Source organism: Rhea americana, unplaced genomic scaffold (assembly GCF_003343005.1).
Source record: "Rhea americana isolate MKP2758 unplaced genomic scaffold, rheAme1 scaffold_94, whole genome shotgun sequence".
Taxonomy (NCBI): domain Eukaryota; kingdom Metazoa; phylum Chordata; class Aves; order Rheiformes; family Rheidae; genus Rhea; species Rhea americana.
Window position 1 is genome coordinate 288,445 of NW_028187133.1, and position 24,156 is coordinate 312,600.

A 24,156-nucleotide genomic window follows, 5' to 3' on the forward strand; every position below is an offset into this window, starting at 1 on the left:
GTGAATACTAGATTTCATTCTTCTATGAGATGCGTGCAGGAATAGAACTGCATTTATGCAATTGCAGGATTCAGACAGATTTAATGTTACATTATAAGTAAAACAAGTTGTACAGCTAGATGCAGTGGCATTTTAATTCACATCATTTTTGCTGCAGAATATTTCAAGGACATTCTTGGTCATTATTTTTAAAAACTCTGTAGTTATATAAGTCCATACTTTAGCACTTTGGGATTTCAACTACTATGGCAAAGATGGAGATGGCATTTCCATTTTAATTGCCATTTTTCATTATTTTCATAATTTTCTCAGAAAACTGACTTTTGGGCTGAAATTTTCCATGCTCTATCTCTTTCCAAAAGCTATTCTAAGCATATTTGAGTAATCTAGCAAACTCAAACATCTGTAATTTTGTGGTAATGTAAGCATGAAAAATTTTCCTTTTGTTCAGATTTCRAATGACAATTTTTCATTGCTGTGGCCTACAACAGACAGAGATTTCAAGTATGACTTACCTGGAAGTGCTTGCAGAGAAAGAAGCAAATACTGAAGAAWGTAGTGAGAGCATTCTTAATGCGCACTCCAGGATATAGGTCACTAGATTTCTGCTTATAGCTTGTTTTTTTCTCACAGCTCAATCACTAATCTACTGGTTGACATCAAACAAATCGCTTCTTTTCCTTGAGCTTTCATTTCCKCATCTAGGAGGAGAAAAAAAAGAAAGAAAGAAGAAGAAATAATACCTTTTACATCCTATGTAAAGTTGAGCCCTAATGATAAAAATTACTGTGATAAAAATTACTGTGTMATAGTTGCTGCTAACAGATAGTGTTTTATTCTACAGATTTTTYGACTGACACATTTCTGTAAAATTAGAATGGATCACCAGGTACACAAGACTAAGGATGATTATGTTAGTATTCATATGAATTTAGGATACTTATGCTTGTCTGCATAAAGGCATTACAGTAAAGACCATTTAAGCACTGAGTAATCTTTAAAGCTTGTTTTAATTGCACCTCTTTTTTTATCTTATACTGTTTTTTTTTTTCTTAGCAAAGAGTCCAAACAAGAAATTATATGCCCAGAACAGTAAGAGAGTGTGTGGATACCAGACATTTGCAACCAAAGTTTACAACAAAGAATTGAGTTTGGATAGCTAATTGCTTGAAGAGGATCAAATTGACATAGACCATGTTGTTCTTTTTCTTTTCCGTCAGACATTCTTTGTTATAACTTTGTCACATCATTTAAACCTTTGCTGTTTGTAGGCTGGACTGTTACAATATGTGATGGGCAGGGTTAAACCTTGAGTTGACATAGAAAGTGCAGCAGGTGAAGACTTCAGAAACCTTCTTGTAAAGGAGAGGAGGAGGGAGAGTAAAAGCATTGCCATGAGTACGTGCTGCAGAATCTACYCTGGCTAGTAAACCATCAGGTAAAGGTTGTGGAGCTGGTTTTTCCGAAGAGAATCCAAACTGAGCTAGTTTTATTTTACTCAAAACAATTATACACTACGAATTACGTGGGGAATTGCCAGCAACTGGGATATAAGTAGGAACAATAAATGCAATTCAAGACATTTTTGATATAGTAAGAATTGGTTGGAAATCAGAGTAGATGGAAGTTCTTTCTCCAATATTATCCATGTTCCAAGCGTCATTTATTGACAAGGAAGTTCTGTTTATTCTATTCACCTAATTTTATAATAAAGCAGAGAAAATTAGCTGATCTTCAGAACAGCAGACGTTGCTTCTGTCTCTCTACATTCAAACTGAAAATGTTATGCTAAATTTTGACTATATAAGGARAAATTTAACTTAAAATATACTTAGAAAAACATGTTTTTTAAAAAACCTAAAATTAAAAAAGAAGCAACATTTTGCAAACTAATTTGAATAGCCTAGAAATCAAGGTCACATTTTGAAAGATGTTAATGGGAGATGCCATTCATCTCAAATCACTGTAAAATATTTAAAACATTGTTTTTTTTCTATTTCAAAAGTACAGAAAGTGTAGCATAGTTACAAAGGTGAAATAATTTGGAACATTTCAACCCCATGCAGCAGCATGCAATGAAAAGTCAATGAATTGGTATTGACTGAATTAGCTCTGGAACTAGAAGCAATATAGCTATTGGAAAGGCAAGATTTATTAATATGAGTGCGTCTCCATGCTGATATAGATATACTGCCTATGTGACTTGTTTTAGTACATGCCCTTTTTTTTTTTTTTTTTTTTTTCCCTGCCCATTCAGGAATCGCTGCACTGCAGCAAGTGTTATAAATGTACCCATATTCATTAAGGACCAAATTTTATATCCATTTATGTCAACACAGTGCTCTAAGTAACTTCAGAGGTGAAAGCTGGGACTCTTAAATTTCGTACTGTATGTATGGTTAGGAGGACAGACCAATAAGCCTGTAGACACGAGTAGAAAAGCAAAGCTCAAAGATAGAGGTAAATCATACCATCGCAGCTGCAGACAAACAAGTAGGTGCTGTATGAAAACACAGACATTTGAGAAGATGGTAGATTTAGATGTAGTTCATCCAGAAATAAATTTGTCCTTTGCAATACTGAGCTATGTCATTCGTAAGAGTACTGATATGTGTTCACAGTATTTAGGATTTCATGGCCTTCAATATGTTAACTTTCGCATATGTGTATGCCCTAACATGAAAATTCATCCACTCCAATACAATATAGTTTATGAAATTCCTGACATCTTTTTGTTCAGCTAAATCATGGAAAATTTGGCAGTCCACTTAAACTTGAATCTTTTTTTCAGACTCTTCTGTAAATTCTGTTGTGAAGATATAACATTTTTCTAATATAAGGTTTTACTCTGGAGACCTAATTGCGTAGGGTATTACTGCGGGGAGTTTCATGTCCTGTTGTGCATGTAGTCAGTAAACCTTAGCGTGCTTCCCAAAAGAAGAYATATCACATTCTCTTCTAAAGTATGTGAAAATTCAAACTGAGGTTAAATGGAAGTGGGAAGCACTTGTGCAGAATTAGCAGAGCTCTGTTTTAAAGAACATTCTCCTATTCTAATACTCTGCTACTGCTGTAATAATGTTTACGCAAATTCCATTTCTAACTACAAAAAAATATATATTTGAAAATCATCTTGTTGGATTAAATTTTTATTGTTGATAATAGTTTTTGCATTTTGTCAGACTTCATCGTAGAAAGAACCTGACAAATKCTCAGTGTCTTAATGAATGTTTGTCAGTATTTACTTTACAAATTCCCTTAACYTTATATTCTTTTTAATCTCTGAAGCTCAATACCAGAGTTTACATTAACAGCATGCTACCCAAGTAACGATAACTATATCACAGTGTAATCTTGCTGCTCAGAGGTATGCAGCATTTCATTTCTTATTCCATTTCTGTTTCCCACATAGGGCAGAAAAAGGAAATTTCTACCTAGGGAGTTCAGCATCATTCAACATTGATGTTACTTGCCCAGAAATCCTCTATACTAGGGAGACCATTTGTCAACCACAGTTAGCACTTAGAATTTATCAGTACCCACTTACAGACGGAAAGGTCTCTTTCTTCTCTCTCTMTATATATACATTTCAAACACTAGAGTCAAGAACAGGAGGAAAGCAAATAGAAGGGGGACTTTCTTAAAAAAGAAACTTACATCTTTTATTTCTTAGGTTGTCCATGCAGCCATGAAACTGGAATTATTATTGTCCAAAGAGTGACATCCTTTATGGAAACAGAAGCATCTTTTTCACCTTGTCTTTTCTGTGTGATATTTGAATACTTTACTGTCAACAGCATAAACAATAATGAGATCTTCTGTTTCCTTCTAGTTATATGTTGCCTGTTGGCAGTCCTGGAGGTTACTGTATGATTGAAATGTCTGCAGATGGGAATCCTCCTGTACAACACAGACTCTCTCTGTCAGATCAAGCATCTCAGGTGAGTCTCCAAAACATCAAAAGGTAACTATTTGCTCTGAACATTTCATCAACCTATACACTTTAATTATTCTCAAAGAAGAATAAGCATTCTAGCCTTTTTTAACAGAGTATATAGAATTTTACCATAGATATCATTATAAATACATTCTGTTCTATACGTCTTTTTACATCAAGCATCCATAATATTGCCATTGATATCTTCAGTTTACTTAACACTGAAACATCCCATTTCAGCTACTTAAAGTCCATGAAAGGAACACTCATATGCCAGAGAAAAAAATAACATTAGTAAAATCATTTAACAAGGCCACAGTATTATTAAAAACAAGTTCTTGTKTAGCAATAATTCTGATCACCCCTCATTTGAAATTCAGGGCAGTTATGAACCATAAGCAACTTGACATGGCATTAGTGTTGTTGCTAGGAATTCACTTCTGAACAACATTGAAAAAAATTACTCTCTCTGTTGAAACCAATACCAGAAGACTCTCCCTAAATGGCAATATGCCAGCTTTCCTAAATCCGAATTTCTCTGTTATTCCTAGTCTTTATGCTATCTCCTGTCTTTGTTCTACATTCTATCATCGCAACACAGTATTACTTCTGCAGAATACCCATTGTTTTGTGTATTTGACTATAGAATTTGAACTGTGATTGAGGCACTCAATAAGATTATTCACCAGAAGGCAGGACTGTTAACTGTAGTGACATTAATCATGATGTGCATGCAATGGGAGTTAGGAACCAATTTTCTTCCCTGTTTCTTCCCTGAATCAGTATCAAGATTTGTTCTGTCTGCTAGCAAGAACAATGTGGTATTAGATACTGCTGCACCTTAATTTTCTYTCTGTTCTTAGCTTCTAGATGATCAACTTGACATTCAACTGCAGAAGGTTTTTGTCTCTTCCTTGATGTCTAGTGACCTTAACTCCCTCTGGTGGAATATAAAGTTAGCACTACTGACAGCTCCTGCAAGGAAAATCTGACGAAAAAGCTTAACCATTAGCACCTAATCATGTCAAGAAGCCAGCAGTGCCTTACTCAAAAAATAACTTTCAGGAAACYAGCTTTGATGTCATACTCCAGGATCATAAAACACAAACTTTCTTGTGCTAATCAGGAAATGTCTTTGGTTCCAAAGAACATCCACAACTCTTCTCTGTTTCTTTTSGGGTGGATCTGCAAATGTGGTTTAGTTCATATCGGGAGTGAGTTTTTAAAGTGAATATTCTTACCATCCCCACTTACCACACTGATTCATGTTGCAAAGCAGTCTTGCAGCATGCAAACTGAATTCATTGAGAATAAAACTGTACCAAAATGTGCTTTCTATGAGTGTGCCTAATGTGCTGTAACCACTAATGGGCATTTCATGGGACCAAATTATAATTAATCCAGARTCCCTCACATGGTGTATAATGTGAATGTCAGATCCTCATGACCAATCACTCTGCTTTACAGATCTGCAACTGTTCTCCCAGAGCCTGAAATTTCTTTTCAAGTACACAAGGAAAGAAGTTCCTTTATCTCTAGAAGGCCTAATGAGGTTCTTCCTCTTACTTGCCAAGCTAATCTTCCTAACCATTCAGGCTTTAAGTGAAGAAGGACATTTTCAAATTAGTATTTAGAAAGTCTATATGCTAAGCCTGTTAGGTTATTAACAAGAATTACAACAATTCTTGCCTTTTACTTCTTTAAAATATATCCTGGTTATGTCAATTTAACTCAGAATGGGACCTTCAAAGAACAAAGACTTTATTGCAGTGTACTAGCACAAATCTGAGYGTCTAAAATATTATGATGAAAACTGCTGATGTGAGAGACTAAGCAGAGCCTACTGAAGTTGTTCTATGGTGCACTGGATCTGCCCCCAGGTTAGTACTGTTGTGAAATAAGTCCAAGAAGTAAAAATGATTGTGTTGCAAGAGGAAGGTTGAAAACACTTTTCTTAATCATAGACTCTCTACATTCCAGTCCAGTTCTTTGCTTGATTCTTTGTAAATTCACAAGCAGAGAGAAAATGTCTGCAAATACTGCTTACAAATCTTGTCTGAAACTATGCTGGCTTGTTTGATAGGGCGTAGAGTCAAGAGATATGAAGTGAATTTGACAAGTGCTGAGCTGATGTCTTTGAATTCTTTCCACATGAGAAATCTGATTTAATTTTATCCATGCTCTAAAAGATTTAGCTTATGTCTTTCCATTCTGAATGAAGGACAGTGTAAATAGAGAAATATCTGGAGATATTCATGTTCACTGTAACTCCAGATTTCACTTGAGATTGTCAGCAATGTATCTCAAGATACAAAAGCCATACAGGAAACARAAGAGCAAAATCATGATGTGTGAATTATAGATAAGTCAATGTGATGTTTTCCTCCTTCTGTTTCTAGATCTTCACAGTTAATACAGATGATAGTGAAGGGCTCCTAGTGATAAATTATATTTTCTTTCTGTACACGCTGTGATATATTTGTTCATCTTCTAATATGATTCTTCCTACTGACTCAGATCAACTAGATTTTGTGCGTTTCATGGTTTGTTGGTATTGTATACWTTGCAGATGGAAACACGCAAAAATTATGATCTTTTCAATTCTCAGTAGCAGATATTTAGCAAAGGAAGTTAGGTTTGGTGAAAACCTGTGTTAGAGCTCCAAAAAGTCAGGCACCCAGCTTTAGAAGGGGGATTCACAGTGCTAAATGACTCACAGATCCTATACATACATCCAATGGACAAGGGYTCACCTTCTAGATCAGGTAGCACAGGAAAAAACATACTAAGCACTGTCTTTGTGGGCTAGTGTGGAATACTTGTGGATGTTTCTTTGGCACYTCTATCTACCAGGATGTTGCTAGCCATTTTGGTGACGCTAGAATTTAGTACCGTTCCCTACTACTAAGTTTCCCTTCTCCCCTGAACTTCATCTTAGCAGTCCTTTTTCTTTTCTGTCACTCATCCAAGAAATTTGAAATCTTTATTGTGTGTTCTCTCYCTTTTGGGGCCCATAATTCCCAGATCCTAAAGAACTGCTTGATTCACAATCTATTCTTTAATCTAATCTCTAATCTCTAATCTTTATTCTCTAATTGACCAGTGTTTCTGCACCAACACTCAATCAAAAATGTGAAACTCTTAGTGTAGAATAAGGAGAACTATAAAAAACCTTACCATGCCTGTTGTGTTTAAGGCAAGGAATTCCAGTTTGTGTTTCCTGGRATGTATGTTGTATTTTACACATATGAAGATGCACACAACATGAACACAGTCTCTTTGCATGAATTAAAATAAGATAAAATAGAGAACCACATTTTAAAATATACTCTCATCAACCAAAAATCATAGTTTTTGACCAACTCAGGTAATRCCTATTCCCTTTATCTCTTGTTATTCCTCCATTGCTCACAGTTACATCGTACAATATATAAACCACATTCTTTTCTGATGTTTATTTTCTTGTTTCTGCAGATCACCTTTGGATCAATCTTCCTTGGAAATGTTCCTGTTCATGAAGAGGTTCATCRGTGTGCTGGGCAGATACATGGCTATAAAGGATGCGTTAGAGATTTTCAAGTTAACAACAAAGAGTTGTTCATCATAGATGAGGCTCTTGGAGGAAGGAATGTTGTGAACTGCAATGTTCCAATATGTGATTATAATCCATGTCGCAATGGTGGAACCTGCATCAGGTAAGAGTTACCTTTTTTAATCACTTTATCTTCTGTTTACATGCCGGAGCTGGTAAGTTCATTCTTAATGAGAAATTATCATAATTTTCTGTATAATGAAATAATCACCTATCTTTTGTCCTAGTAATGCTAAATAGAAAATGTGAGCTCTTCATGCCTAACCAGAGAGATTTAATATCTTATTTGCTTACATGAAAARAGATATAAAAATGTAATTATATTGCCAAGGTTGCATGCATACTGGATTGCTGCCAGAATTCCTTCTTGGTCAGCTAGATCTGTTCCCATACAAGGTTTGGTGACTAAATCAGACTCTTTCTATAGATAATTTGRATAGAATCACATAAGCTCTCACTCTGTCTAACGACTGTATATCTTAATAGGCTTTGTACCCTCAACCATCTTCATGCTGTACTCTGAGGACATAGCAYAGGCTTTCATCATCATGCCATGAAAATATTAATATGGTAGTCTATGAATCAGTTTTATCATCTTCAGTGTTTATGGATAAATATTCTTAAAGAACCTTTAAAAGTTACAGTGCATCAGATCCAGAGAGGAAATGGGGTCCAAAAGAGACCTCAGCTAAAAGCACAAACTCTGGCAGTAGTGGTGGTTCAGTAGTAACTTGACCATTGTCTAAAGCATTCAGYTTTTAGGAGCCAAAACATTGTTCAAAATTGATGGAATTTGTGAAGTAGCTCCCAAGTCAGTTTTGAAAAATGTATGTGGGCTTCCAGGCAAGTGCCAAACATGATATTAATCTAAAATTCTTAAAAAAAATGGGTCACTGTACGTTTGTTAGATTAAAGAGCCCTTGAGGTGTACATTTCTGCTCCTCTTCTTTGATGTGAGCACACCAGGAACACCAAATGTGTTTTTGATCTTTAAGCTTTGTTTGGCTAGAGCATAAATAAGAATAATATAACTTTAAATAATGAAGAAGAACACGAGCTGCCTACCAGACTGGTGAAACTGAGTCTTTACTTGGAAGTAATGAATCTGTTTCTCCTCTGTTGCTTCTTCCTATATCTCTGTCATTCCACTGCACAGGACCTGATTGGCCTGTCATATTCCATTGTGGAGTATTATTTAATTTGAAGCTTGGTTCCTGAATAAGGTTATTCATGACTATTTGATCTATTTTTCTGCCTTTCTGCTTCCAAACTGATGGCCTCGGCCTATTTCAGAAAATCTTTTGTAGCTACTGATCAACCTGATAGCCTTCTACGATGAGATGACTGATCTGGTACCTGAGTGGCATACAGTGGGTATTTATCCTGACTTCAGCCAAGGTTTCAACACTGTCTCCCATACAAAAAACAAAACTGTCTGAACAGACAGGCTTAAAGGGTTGTGATCAGTGCCACAAAGTGCAGCTGGTGGCTAGTCGGTGGTAATGTGCCCCAGGGATTGATAAAGAAGGTCAGCAGCATCCTGGACTGCATTAAGAAGAGCATTGCCTCCTTCTCCTCTACTCAGCACTAGTGAGGCCACATCTGGAGTGCTGGATCCAGTTCCGAGTCCCCAGTACGGGATAGACATAGACTTACTCGACTGAGTCCAGTGAATGGCCACACAGATAATGAAGGGACTAGAGCATCTCTCTCATGAGAAGAGTCTAAGACAGCTGAGATTGTTTATCCTAGAGAAGAGAAGGCTTGTGGGGGTCTTATCAGCATTTATAAACAYCAAACACCTGATGRGAGAGTGTAAAGAAGATGGAGCTAGACTTCTGCCAGTGGTGACAGGATGAGAGGCAACAGCCACAGACTGAAACACAAGAGGTGCCATCTGAACATACGAAAACATAGCTTCACTGTGGGGATGACTGAGCACTGGAACAGGTTACCCAGAGTGGTTGTGGAGTCTCCATCCTTGAAGAAATTCAAAACCTGACTGGACAGCCTGCTGTAGCTGATCTGGCTTTGAGCAGGGCAATTGGACTAGATGATTCCAGAGGTCTCTTTGAATCACAATGATTTTATTATTCTATAAGGGCTCTTCTGTCCCAATAACTTTGTATGGACCTACTCTGAAGCATCCCAGCTTGCTCAAATGCAAGTTAAAGTTACATGTCCACATGTTCAAATTCAAGATGGCACGGTTAGCCAATATCTTGCCAGCAATTACAGAAAGATAACAGTTCACATGTCAGTCTGTAGTTTGCTTGTTTTCATATGTCTGTATGTATATTCTTCAGTCAGTTCACAAACTGTTCATATTCAGTGACCTTCACCATATTATGAATATACAGATGCCGTATTTCACATCCAAGTTGTACAACTCTGACTTCATACAGTTTACCTGCCAGAAGAAGAGTTGCTTTTTCAGAGACTGATCATTCCTCTAGCTGTCAAGATTGCCAACAAAAACTATCGCAACAGATTTATCTCACAGGATTTGGAAGGCCTGTTTGGATAGGTTACTAGCTAATGATCTTTGAAGGAACAATTCCTGCACCCCGAGGTCCTGGAGCTTTATTTTGTTCACAGCATGTGAAAGATTCTCCTTCCTAGAGAAGGTTACATATCTAGGGGTGCACAGTTCCATTGCCATATACCATATAAACAGTAAAGGGAAAACTTCTGCTTCACTGAGACGTGCTGAAACTTAGCCAGGTGACATCTACAAGAATCACTTCTTGTAAGTCATCTACTTACCTTCTCCAGTTTCTTTGTAGAGGAATTAAACAGAGTTACAAGTTGGGAGGTCAATTTGCCTATGCCAGCAGCATTTTACAGGAGTACTGGGAAGCATTTTACACAAATTCTGCCTGGCAGAAAGTCAGGATTTGAATCCCCTTTATGCTTCATCTGCAATCCCCCCAATATGCTTCAGTTTGCTGCGTACGGTTCCATCTGTCACTGATTTGACCAGAGTGAGGAGATTTGGAAATACAATGATTTGCATACCTCCAGATCAGCCATGGCAGGTCTATTTCCAAAACCTCTTTCATCTGGACCTGAATATTCCACAGAATTTCATTCTTCTTCTGAATCTCTGCCTCAAGACTTRTGTTAAGTGCTTCATCTATCCATCTCCCAAAAGGAATGATGAGTTATTCTTTCCTGTAGACTATTCTTGTCCTTCTCTGGTCCAGGTAATTCTTACCAACAGTAGGAAATCATTTAGCAAATGGGTATACTCTGACAAATTCTATTTAGAAATAGGACTCATTTTAAAGTGTGTTGTGCTCATTGTCTCCTTCTTCCTTCAATACTTTAATTACAGACATCTTCCGATACCTCTTAGAGCTGAAATACACGAGTGTTTCCCTTAGCGCTGCAATAGTTTACTTGTTGCTTTATCGTAACAGCTAGCTGATGAACCTAGTTGCTCATGAACCAGTACTGATTCACACTGTGTTGTGTATGGAGCAGGAAGAATTGAAAAGCCAGAGAGGGAAACTTTCCAGTCTTCAGCCCTCCCACTGTTCAGGTAGTGCATGTGGACCGTACATCTTTTTTATTTTCAGGTAATGATTTTATTTTCATGCAGCCAATGGTAGTGATAAATAGCCTAGTATTTAAAATACTGTCATCTACACTTTTAATTATATATATTTGCTTATTTATTAGTAGAAAAAAATTGAGTTGTATTGAAAATTAATTTTTGTCGGGTGAAATAAGCAGCTTTTACAAGATTGCTATTGGCTTGCTTAAGAATTTACCAGTTATTTCACTTACACAACTAAGTGCCAAAACCAGAWTTTTTTTTCATTGCATGTTATTCTTTGTGTGCTGGGTAGTTAGAGCTTTTGCTTCCCAAAGACCATGAAGGGAAATAGCTGTGTTTTGTAATGAGCACTGGAGCTTGTCAACATGCACTGCTGTGCTTAGACAGATGTGTCTCACATATGAAATATTACTTACAGTTATACTTAAAACAAGATTATTTGCCTTTTCTCTATACCAGAATATAAAAATGCTATTATAGTGCTCACCCTATTAATTACCATAATTATACGGAAGAAATTTATTTTGAAAAGCAAAATATGGTCCTCTCTGTAATTTCCATAGTAAAAGATAGGGATTTATATGATTCAAATGTCTAGGCACTGCATGGGCCTCCCTGGGATCTGGGGGCTGGTAGCATGGTTGCCAGGGCCTGTCCCACTACCCCATGAGGGAGTAGGGCAGCCAAGGGCAGTTCTAGGTTCCAGGATCCTCCATGGGGATGGGGCCAGACTGGCCAATCAGCCCGTGGCCAGGGTCCAGATCAGCAGGGCCTGTGGCTGAGTGTAAGCATGACTGCGCCAGCACAGGAAAGAGAGTCTTCTATAACCTATCTCAGGCCAGGATTGACGTCCCAGAGGTGGGCTGAAATGATATCCTTTGCCCATGGGTAGGAGTGAGGAAAGGCCCCTAGTGGGAGTAGGGCAGGATAGTGTCCTAGTAGTGTCATCAGGGCCCTGATATAGAGAAGTATTCTGTCAGTAGATGTTAACAAATCAACAAAGAAGAAAGTCAAAAGTCAAACACTTTGGCTTTAAATAGAATGGCTACAGCAAAAGATGAAGTATGCTTTAAGGGATTTTTAACATCTTGTGTTAGTGGGAGCTGAGGGAATTAAAATCAGTAACCAGRTGTTGCCACAAATATTCATTTACAAGAACCTCAGTTAAGCAATAAGTCTTCTCTTTGGTAGAAGAGTGAGCAGGAACAAAGCAGACATACCAGAAGCTTCAAAATCATGGTGTCTCTGCAGATGAATAGGCAGGAGATACTCAGATAACTTCAATATGAGAGAAAATAATTCAGACTACATAACATCGTTGCAAAATAAGGCTGGGACTTCTAAAGGTCATCCTCCAAAAAGGATCAGTTATATCTTTCTTACTATACTTTGTCTAGCTTGTTTTTAAATACCCCTCATAATTGAATCTCTATTGTCTTCCTGGAAAATCTGTTCCAGAGCTTCAATATCTTACTGACAGTGAGGATTTCCTAACAATTTCCTAACATGTAATTTTAATCTTTCATGCTGTAGTTTAAGCCCACTGCTTCATAATACTCACACAGAATAGTGAAATTTTCCTTTTCCTTTTCAGTAGCATTCTATATCCTTGAAAACTGTTTTTATGTCACTGCTCCCCCTCTTTTTTTTTTTTTTTTTTWAGTAGGATAACAGTATGAGCAAGTGTATGCTTTCACATGAGATGTTTTAATTATAAATATCCAACTGGGTGAAAAGATGTGGGGAAAATTAGCTAATTAATGCAGATTGTCAGAGAAAAATGAACATCTCAGACCATACTTTCCTCATGGCATTACTAGATTCTTAAAGCTTAGCTGCAGAAGTTTTGGTGTGGGTTTTTTTGTATATTTAACTGTAAGGTCCATGCAGCAAAGCAGTTTTTCAGTTGCCCTATGAAATAACCCAAAAGAGAAAGGTGATCATTCTATTGACCACCATCTAATACTAAATGACACGTTGTGACACACAAGTTGTGTCATCACATTGAGATACAGAAAAACTTCTCAATTGCCAAAAGAGGTTACGCTCCCCAAACATATCCCCACCTCATGTTAGTTAGAATAAGACCTGGATAAGTTCCCTGCCTCCATAAGCACCTTAGTGTTTGGGAACTGAGAAGGACTGGGCGGGGAACATGGCAGGCTATGGCCAGATTGTCAGTCTGAACAGCTGGGGACCAGTAAACCAACTATGTCATGACAGTTTTCTGTTGCACCAGTTACATGCATCAGTAGGACGAAATGGCATATAAAGACACCAGCCTATATGCTTTTACCATTTTGAAAGCAAGCTTTAAGCCTTACGTTTTATCTGTTTTGGATTGTTAGTGTCTGTAGTCCCATCTTCTAAATATATCACTTTTATGTAAATTAAAGAGAAAAATTTAATATAAGGTGCACTGAAGAGGTAACTTCAGGATTCAATTTATAAATAAGGTACCTTCATCCTGAAAAATCTTTACTTTTCCAAAATTCATCCTAATTGGCTTGTGATTAGAAAGTAACAAAATAATTTATGTAGGCTTAAGTGATCTTTGCTTTGATGTAGTGGTTTTGTAGTACTGGATGTGAAAAGAGAATTTGACCTACCATATTTTTAATACATTTTTTAAAACATAAATCACAGACATTTTTAACAAATACTAGAATGCATTCTGTATTTATAAGTAATCAAATCAATTTGTAATAATGTTAGAGTATCATCAATTATATATTAAATACAATCACTACTTTGCATTAGTGTGAAAGTAATGAATGCATCGTATTGTGGACTTTGAAACTCTTGTTCTTTTCATTATTTTCAAGTTACGCTTGTAAAGGGCCCTTCCCCTCCTTTTCTGGTGAACAGTAAGTGTTACCTATATGCAGTTTGTGTTTTSACTAGAAATCCTGCTGTGCATAGAACAAAAGCCATTCTGAATAAACAGTTTTTATTTAAATCTATACTATATCAGATGAGTGGTTTAGCACAAATCAAAATTTCTAATTCTTTACATGACTTATTTGATTAGTTTTTTAAAACAAATTAATTTCTTTGTAAATGTTCTATTGCTTTTAGAAGCACTTCTGCAAGCTCATCTCTTTTACTGCACTTTAAATCTATGTTAAATCTAGAATTATAGAGACTGGTTAATTTCAGAGGAAAAAATGACAACTATGTTTAGTAAATTTAGGACATCAGTGTAAAATAGTTCTATGACAAATTTTGAGAATTCAGAGTTTGTGGGATTGTAAATATATGTTTGGAAAGGGCATGGAAAGATCAACCCAGAAAACTCTTAGTATTCTATGTAGCCCCCAGTTCATAAGAGCCAGATGTTGCAAAACAAGCTTAGTGTTAATTAAAAAGACACATCTGGGTGAGAGAAATAAACTTATAAAATTACTTCACCAATGATTTGACAGTTAAGTCAGCCACAGCCCTAGTTGCAATTGATTAATATGTTTGTTTTAAATTATATAAAGACTCAGGAAAATGTAGGTCTAGACAAGCTTAGCTTTATAGTGCAGAGTACAATTTGAAAGTTAATTGCTCCCACAAACAATCATGTTTCCAATGTCTCAAACTATTCTTACAGCAATTATTCTTACTGTTTTTGTTCCCCACGTATTGGTACAGCAGATGGGTCCATTAATGTTAATCAATTAGCTAAGACTGAAAATCAAACTCAATTAGCAATAAATTTCAATAGAGATATACTTATCTTCAGATTTTAGCCCCCATGAATGCCATAATTATCAAAAATCCTTGAAGAATGCAATTTTTCAAGGATGATCTTCTGATATTTTAGGAAATATCTCCCTAGAAATCTAGGTCTCATTTGGAAGGTGCATTACAACTACAAATAGGAAAAAACATATTTTAGATCATATTTCAGCAACCATTTTCTGTATGTTAGAGGACTGTACAATTCTTCATAAACCTCAAAAAACTGATATGCCAAACAAAAAATTAAATCCCGTTTCCTAAAGTCCATCTGATAAGAATTTGAAAGCTTTTTTAAAGTTAAAAGAAGAGTTTTAAGTGAGCTTTTTTCTAAGTAAGAGGAAATATTTTAGTGGAACTAAGTGATAGAATTCCATACATTGCATATATTGAAGAGGCCAGGTAAAATAACTTAATAAATTTCCTGGTCTCTTTTCAGCTTATGTCTTTGATTTTAATGAAAATAAACAGTAGAAAAAGTAGTTGTGACTTTGACTGCTTTTAGAAACAAGAGAAGCTCAAACTGAAGTCTCATGGAGGCTCTTAAATGGTACTTTGAGATTTTTTACATCTCATTTTCCATTTCAAAGGGCAGTGATGGTGTATTTTTCCTAGATCATGTGCCAGAAATACTTAATAATGCTTTTTTGTGCTCATAACCTAGAAATGCTTTTCAAGTCTGGTCTGTCTTGAAGGAATTCATCTGAGGATAGGGTTTTACCCTTTTTTTAATCCTTTTCTTCCTCTCCTAGCACAGAGCTGCTTCTTGAGTAAAACTGTCAATGCTAAAGATGTTCACATCTTTTATAACTCCAGCAGCTGCTGGTAGCATTTTTGGAACTGCTGGTATTATTATAGTAGTTTATGTTCAGACAGAACTTCCTGTGTTTCAGTGTGTACCCGTTGCTTCTTGTCCTGTCACTGGACACCATCGAGAAGAATCTGGATCCATCTTCTTCATGCCCTTCCATCAATAATTTATAAAAATTCCATAAATAGTTTATAAAAACTGATTAGATGCCTACAACCTTGCCTTCTCCAGGGTAAACAATCCCAGCTGCCTCAGACTCTCACTGTAAGAGAGATGCTCCAGTACCACCATCATCTTTGCTGCTCTTCGCTGCACTCACTCCAGTAAGTCCATGTCTCCCCTGTACAGGGGGAGCCCAGAGCTGGACACAGTACTCCAGATGCGGCCTCACCAGGGCTGAGTGGAGGGGAAGGATCACTTCCTCCCTCAACCTGCTGGCAACACTCTTCCTAATGCAGCCCTGGATGCTGTTGACTTTCTTTGCCACAAGGGGAATTGCTGGCCCATGTTCGACCTAGTGCCCACTGGAACCCCCAGGTCCTTCTGTCCTTCCCTGCCAAGCTGCTTTCCAGGCAGTCAGCCTCCAACCTGTCCTCATGCCTGAGGTTATTTCCCCTAGGACCAGGACTTGGCACTTCCCTTTGTTGAACTTCACGAGGTTCCTCTCTGCCCATTTCTCCAGCCTGTCAAGGTCCTTCTAATGACAGCACAGCCATAGATCAATTATGATCAAAGGATAAACCTTTTTTTATTATTTTTAATTTAGACAGTTCGGTAGTGGTTTTATTAATAAAGACTGTGGAAAAATCAAATTTTTTGCATTCTCAGATCTGTAAATTTAATATTCAATTACTATGAAAAGGCAGATAGCAACATGCTGAAAACAGAACAAGCAGGAAAAACAAGGGTCCAAGTATAAACAGGATTTTAAATTCCTGACTCTTTAGATAATGTGCAAGGTGTGCACAAAATTCATTAAAAGTGATGTTTTTACATCATGTCARTTCAGTTGTACCTAAAGCAGAAAAGCTGCCATGGCTCAAATTTTAGTGTAGGCTTTGAAATACCAATATGTGCCATTTTAACACCAGTCATCCTAGAATGATTTGAATCAACCCCCAGAAAGAATGTGCAACATAATTTTTGAAAATACTGCACAACCAAATCATCATTTATGACAGCATTTCTTCGAAAGGAGGCAACTTTAAAACACCAAATCACCAAAAAGAATTTACTATGATCCTTATCTAAGACTAGTGGGATGTTTAAAAGTATATAAAAATACCCCAAACACTATGCATACATATTTATCTAACTGGAAAAGTAGTGCAAGGATATTTATGAGAGTTTAATTCTCAATAAAGTTCTAGGGACCTTTGTTCTGCTTTAGGTACAAATCCTGACAAATAGTATAGCTGTAAGTATTATATGTTGTATCATATATGGTATGTATATGTAAAATGATAAGTATGCCACATTCTTTATACTAATGGTCTTCAAAATTCTACAGAGAGAATCCTTTCAGTGAAATGTTTAAGTTTCCTTAGGGAATCATTATACGCTCTAGTTGCTTATTGGAAGATATTACAATAAAATAATAAGATTAGTAYTGCAGAAAATAAATAATGTACTATATGTAATATATTTTATTACTGTTATTCCTTTACTCATAACCTAATGCATACACCTACCTACTCATGATAGATTTACAGACTTCTAACAGCCAAAATCAAATAAGAGAGAAAAAGACGATGAAATTGCAGACCTGACTAGCATGGTTGACTGGAGATTTAATGGGGGATAACATCYTTGTTCTGATTCCCTAATTTGGGGAGCTTCTTACTGAAAGGTAGAGTGATGTTCATCTTAGGTCACCTTACCGAACAGATTTCAATTTTGGGTTAGAGAATCCTTCTTAACCTGTGGGATCTTATTGAATAGAGGACTGAAAAGCACGTGGTTAATATTCAGCCTAAATTTGGAAAGTATGGATATGAGATGTCATCTTGGTACAGATGGTTACTTTGTTACTAGATTTCTTTCTGCTGCTTTATTCTCATCTCAGTAACAGCAATTGTTCACTTTTTAGAAAGATAGAAAACTGGAATTTTGCTTTTTAGATTTAGTAAGAACATCCAACTTTATGACTATCAGTACAGCTAAGTACAAAGAATGGTAAACATATAATCACATTTCTCTGTGTTCTTGTCCACATATGAATGTCATGATATGTGTTCATGCATACAATTCATTTAAATTAAGCTTCTCCTGGCTAGCCAAACCTAGCTAAAAGTTAACTTTGAGGAAAGAGAAAAGGCAGAAATAGGGAATGTCCTACCCATACCCAGAGCATCCACAGGAGTCCAGCTAAATATTCAAAGGCAAAGGTAACCTGACTACTTCCTCATTTCTTTCTCACTACCTGCTGTTGTGGGTCAATACATACAGTGTCTGCAGATAGTCTGCCCCACAACTGGGTCTGATTACTTCAGATTAAATAACAATCCTACAAATTTTAATGGAAGGAAATGATTTTCTTACTAGCGAGCATCTACTGAATTTATRTATAACTCTTAAGTGAAGGGACACGTAAAAGATAAATCTGTTATATTTAAAGAATCTAGAAACTTAAGGTGAACTATCAGGTGTCTTGCTAGAGAACTTTGTGCATCTCTCTTCAAAAAAGACTGACTTGGACAAAAATGTATGTAGCATGACTGCTCTTAAAAATTGATTTTTTCTAATTTAAAATACTTTAGGAGRTACAAGGAGAAAGGGTCCCTAAAACCACAAAACACATTTTTCCTTCACCAGGACCTTCATTATGAAACCCTGAATCATAGTAGAAGCAGGCAGCACAAAGATTAATATCGATCCATTGAGATCTTCCATAATCCAAATAAACTCTAGGCTAGGCTCTAGACTACCTGTGGTATGATAAAAAACATTTCACAGCAGCACTCTGGGAGCTGTTATCGTTATTTCTGGTAGTGGTATCTCAGTTACCTATTATCCAGTATCTGTACTGTTTGGTTACCTGACTAGAATACTGTATAACTAAGCAAAAAGTCCTGCACAGATTTAAAAGGCTTAATGTTTCCTTTAGGGACAGACTTATCATTTTAATAGTTTTAAATGTATTATTACCAAGCTTCTTAGCTGTACCCAGTTTAAATGCACTCTTTGGTTGCTCATAAGAATACGGCTGGAATTGCCTCATCTCTGCTTCAGGATCTGATACTACTTTGAAATGATCAGCTAAAGGTCAAGAGTCAAGGGATACTGGTTCTCTTGTATGTAATCATATTGGCCACCTTCTCAGTAGGCCCATCAATACCTTTAGCCTTATTGTGTACTTTGGAAACTTCATCTGGCTTGGAGGCTAGTGGGTGCACTAGATTTCTTCTCCCATTGCCTTAGTAAAGAGTTTTACAGTCATGTAAGAAAAATCATGTTGCTCTGAAGGGATGTTACATAGAAGACTGATCATGCTGGTTCTTCCTATCGTCTTCTAATGCTATTGTGATATTGGCTATATGAAATAGTCATGTGAGTTTTCAAACATCTTCCTCGTTTCTGTACTTGGACCATTTAAATATTTATTAATGGGGAGCTTTTTAAGTTAATTAAATTACTTTATTTTGGTGTGTACATGAAAGAAAACAGAACTGCTAGCAGCCTTGCACACTCATGTCTGCATATGTTGTAACAGAAATGAAATAAAGTTCTGAAAACATCCAGCAGAAAGGAACACCTCAGGAATCCCTGAAGGTGAAACGTACCGGACAGAAAACAGTTCCTCAGTATCAAGAGTGTTGCTTTAAACAATTATTTGAATTGCCAGGAAAAGGCCTCCTCTGTGCAGCTCTGTTATTTACATTAGTGATCTCTCTCTACACCCCCTTAAAAATTTCCTTAAGATTGTGGGGAGGTATGTAAAGCTTCAATTCCAGATGCTCTGTTCATGACATACATCTCCTTACAATTCATATTTCTAAACAACCTTTGAAGCTGCTGATAGGGCATGAAGTTTCCTAACTCAGTTACTATGTCATCTTTTTTGCTATAATAATCAGGAATCAATAAACTGTGAGTTACATATCTGATGTGAACACATATACAAACATATGCATGTGTCTATACACTCAAAATATTTAATTAGCATACAATAGCTACAGTCTTCTATATGTATTGTTCATTTATTCTGAATAACTCCATTATACTATGGAGTTTTATAATATATTGTTGGCAAATGTACTAAATGCAACAGAATATACTCTGTATTGCCCCCCACTCATGAGAGAACACTGAAGAAATAGGTAAAATCCCTCCAGATCACTGYTGATACTAAGAAGATGAACTTGAGTACAGTTAGGGATGAATACTAATGATGAAATATAAAGGAACAGCATTCCTTCAAGATTCACAGTTGCTATCCTATAAATAAACACTTTTTCTGTTTTTCTTATGGGCTTCTTAGCCCGGCAGCTATTCAAACTTTAATTTAGTTTATTTTCCTGAGAATCATTCAGAAGGCATTTGTAATAAATTTGAAATACATAGAATAGAGAGAAAACTCACTGTAGAATAGGCAGAAAGATGTTAGAAGACAGTATGGCATCAATGACAAAGATGTTCAATCTGAAAAGGTCTTCCTAAGAACAAGGGGGGTTGAGTTATAAACCATTAATGTTTTGAACACAGATATTTAAGTAAAACACAAAAACTGCTGCTAGCTGTATGCTGAAGAATTTCCAGGAATTATACTTTTTGTAATGATATATAATGCAATAACATAGCATGATTATATTTTAGTTGTCCTGTCAGTTGCCCCTTTATCCATCCACTTTTCCATTCTGTAAACCATTTGCAGAAATAGTGCAGTATATTTCTAGGATATACTTGGTAGAAACAAAGTACAATAGTTTATTAACCCAGATTTAAGCAGGTTCCTAGATATCTTCAGGGATTAATTATGAACTTCACACTTTACCAAAATATTCACAGATTGATTTAAATACTAAAATTCAAGCTAAGCCTCTTTTCATTATGTTATCATTTTATGCAATCCAGATTTTCCTTGACATTCATTAATATTCATGGTATTTTTATGTTGAACAGGTTCACTCCCCAGATAAAATTATTAATGTAATGAAAAAAATAATCTATATAGAAAAAATCTAGGGTAAATTGGACTCAAAAGCATTTGTAGAAATAAAGAAAATAGGTTTTCAAATAGTTAATTTAATCAGCAACAAATAAACTAAAGAGAAGGTTGTAAATGTGACTAGTTTAAAATCTATACCTTCTGCCCAAGCAGATTTCATGGAAAAGGTAAAGTGAAAGGTTACCAAAGCTTTGGAGTCCCTGCTTCTCCTCCCACAGAGACACAGTCCGCGTAGCRTGTTTGTTCCGAATTAATCAATACAGTTATAGTTGGGAATTTGAAAAAAAATCTTTCCCCTCCATCCACACAGTCATTTAATCCAACACTATTTTACCCAAAAGATAGCATCCTAAAAAATCTTCCTGGTGACTAATACCAAACCTGTCCCTTAGGTAGAATGTCTAAATTCTACCTATTGGCCTGGAAAAGACATGGCAACAGACTGGTGATCCATCTCCTTTTTGTGGTGCTTTCTCTCAGTTCCCTGTTCTATCAGTCAATATGCTTCTCACTCCTTAGCAGTGATATGAAATATCACTGTGAATTCTTGGGCCTATCTGAAAGATGATTCTTGCACCTTAGGTGCAGTTCTTACACCTCAAGGTGACATTTGCCAACTTTAGGATTCACTTAAACCCGAGTAGCAGAGTTGAAGTGTGATGCAGGCTTTGCAGTGGCCCTCAGGAAACAGCTCCTTGATCTACTACCATTGCAGTGACAGCAGAGAGAGAATGCAAAGTATAAACAGCTTATCACAACAAGCTAAACGTAGCCACTCACGTCTTAAAAGATGATGCAGTCTCTGAGTTTCCTTAATGTTTTCGCTACTTTGAAGAATAGTGAGGTAGACAGACTCTGTTTGTTTCTGTGTTGGCAAATACCAATTTAATTGTTAGGCATTGAAATTCTTTGGGTGGACAAACCTCAGATCTAATCTAATTTTAGTATGTATTGTTAAACTGAAATGAAAAATACAAGCAATCAGGACTTTATTTTATTTGCTTTACAAGTGTTGAGGCTCGGCAGCCAGATTTATAATGTGATAGTTATGCCAGCTCAAGATTCAAGGCTAAATTATAAAGTCTGTTTTTCAGTTTCAGTAAATGCTGTCTGGGTCCTGCTGTGTTTCACTTAATAGCAAGGACAAGTGTGTTCCATCTGTAGGAGAGCATGTTTTGCATATGAACTACTGCAATAGGAAATACTGAGACAGAGCAGGTTTCAACGTCAGGACATTCTCTTTTTATTTATGGACAGTTCCTTGTCTGTTTTCAAGCAAATCTTTAAAAATGGATGGATGATTTAGGAGCACACGTGGAGTTATAATACTTAGCTTTAAAATGAGAGGGCACTCATCCTGTACTTTTACAGTAAAATCCTGTGATTTAATACGAACAAGACAGAATTAGTGGCTATAAACTAATCTTGCTAAATCCAAAATGTGCACAAAATGGTAATTGAAATGAATGTATCTAATAGATACTTTTTTTTAACTTAGAACTAATAAAGTTGTAATCTTGTCCTTTGATCCACTTYCTATGCATTTGTTTTTGTGGTACCAAAAATATTTATGCATTACTACATAAGGATATACATAGAAAAATTGATGTGCATAAATATATAATAATTTGGTTTATCTGTATGCTTCTGCATATATTATTGTTTTTCAGTATGCATCTGGCAGTTCCTGACTTCTAGATGTTTAATTTTTCAGTCATTTTCTGTAGGCCAGTTTTGCTAATACACAGTTTTAGTAATTTTGTCAGTATACATATACTTCTGAAACTCTTGCCACACATTACATATATATGTGTCATCTTACACTAGACAGCCAATTATACATACAAATACCTTTCCTTAGACAAGAACTGCAACCTTAGACACAAACCAAGAAGAAACAGCCAGAGCATCCTGAATTTACCTGCAGTAGATTACTTCAATTTTGAAACCAAAATTGGAGACAAAATGGGGAAAGTTCTATTTGTACCAAATTTCAGCTTCTTTCTTTGCAGCTATTTAATTATACACTATGCAGGAGTCCGTGTAGATAAAATACTGTTTTTCTCAAATAACATCAGAGGAAAAGAAAAAATATTTGGTTTGTGCAATTCATAAAAAAATAGAGATTGTAACTGAAGTAAATGACCACTTAAAGAACTCCATGTATTTGCCAGGAAAGACCTGGAAATATTGGCTGGGAAAACTCCTTGTTAGTTATATTTTATTTCTACTGAATCTAAGTGAAAYGCTGTTCTGTGAGTCTGGATTGGTTTAATTCTTACTTCTCTAGATTCTGAAATAGATGAGCTAGAGATCACTGCCACCTAGAGCTGGAATATCACTCACTTGCAGCTAGAGAGACAAACAAAGCTTGTGCTAAAGCCTTTCAGGTCAAAAAACAGTGGCTTTTATAGGTGAGCTAAAGAAGGACTTTTCAGAGCTAGCAGTAATTGGATTTCACCAGCATTTTATGACATTTAAATAAAAATAGGGCTACAGAAAAAATAAATCCTCCAATAGAATATTCAAGCAATTTTCTTCTCATAAAAACACCTTCCAACTGGCAGTAGCTTGGCAAAGATGCTGCAGAGCTTAAATTTCATAGAGAGGGGGAAGAAAACTCAGCTTCTGACAAGCCCTGTGCCAGGTAACATTTGAAACACTGCAAGATTTACCAGAAAAAAAAAAAAGAAAGAAAGAAAGAAAAGAAAAGAAAAGAAAAGAAAAGAAAAAACTTCTACTATGCTACCGTGCTTTGGCCTGTTTGTTTATTGTGGGTTTGTATATTGTATCTATTTAAAAAGGCTTAGAATGTTCTTTATTTCCTGTAACTTCCGTCCCTCCTTCCCACTGCATTTTTATCTCCATACTTGGAAAAAAAAGAAAAAGCCTGATCTAAATTAAGACCTCATGAGAAGAGGAATAATAAGGCCCAGCAGTAGTGTGCTATTTTCTGTGATTGCTCCCACCTTTTTTTGTTCTGTACTTGCTATTCATTGCAGTTACTTGCAGTATCTTTTTCAATAAGTGAAATTCAGGATTGTTAACTTCTTCTAATAATTGTTCAATGCTGTTTAACCCAGTAACTATTGGCATGAAAAATTACGTGTGTATGGGAGAGAGGAGAAATCATTGTTGTTTTCATCTAAGTATACCTTTTTTCACTACCGCTGTGATATCTGAGGGGGTTTTTTCATAAGCTCTTCCTGAATTCATCTCCTTTTCTATGCTACACTGAAGAAGAGTTCTCTGTGTGGGGGCAATCAAGCTATTTCATTCTGCAAAAGATTCCTTATGCAAGTAGTTTCAGTGAGATTTAGTGAAAGGTATTTCAATGGAAACAYTGAGTTCATAAAGATAT

At 36.1% G+C, this 24,156-nt stretch overlaps 1 protein-coding gene across 1 annotated transcript in view; it reads left to right on the forward strand.

Annotated features, from left to right (window-relative positions):
* The window catches only part of EYS (EGF-like photoreceptor maintenance factor), a gene marked incomplete at its 5' end in the record, with an annotated part of 393,942 nt that overhangs the window by 273,624 nt on the left and 96,162 nt on the right, over window positions 1–24,156 (forward strand). Inside the window, 2 exons of the mRNA XM_085324865.1 lie at window positions 3,833–3,941; window positions 7,412–7,632. Of these exons, the coding sequence (XP_085180991.1) occupies window positions 3,833–3,941; window positions 7,412–7,632 (330 nt within the window). The remainder of the gene's footprint in view (window positions 1–3,832; window positions 3,942–7,411; window positions 7,633–24,156) is intronic.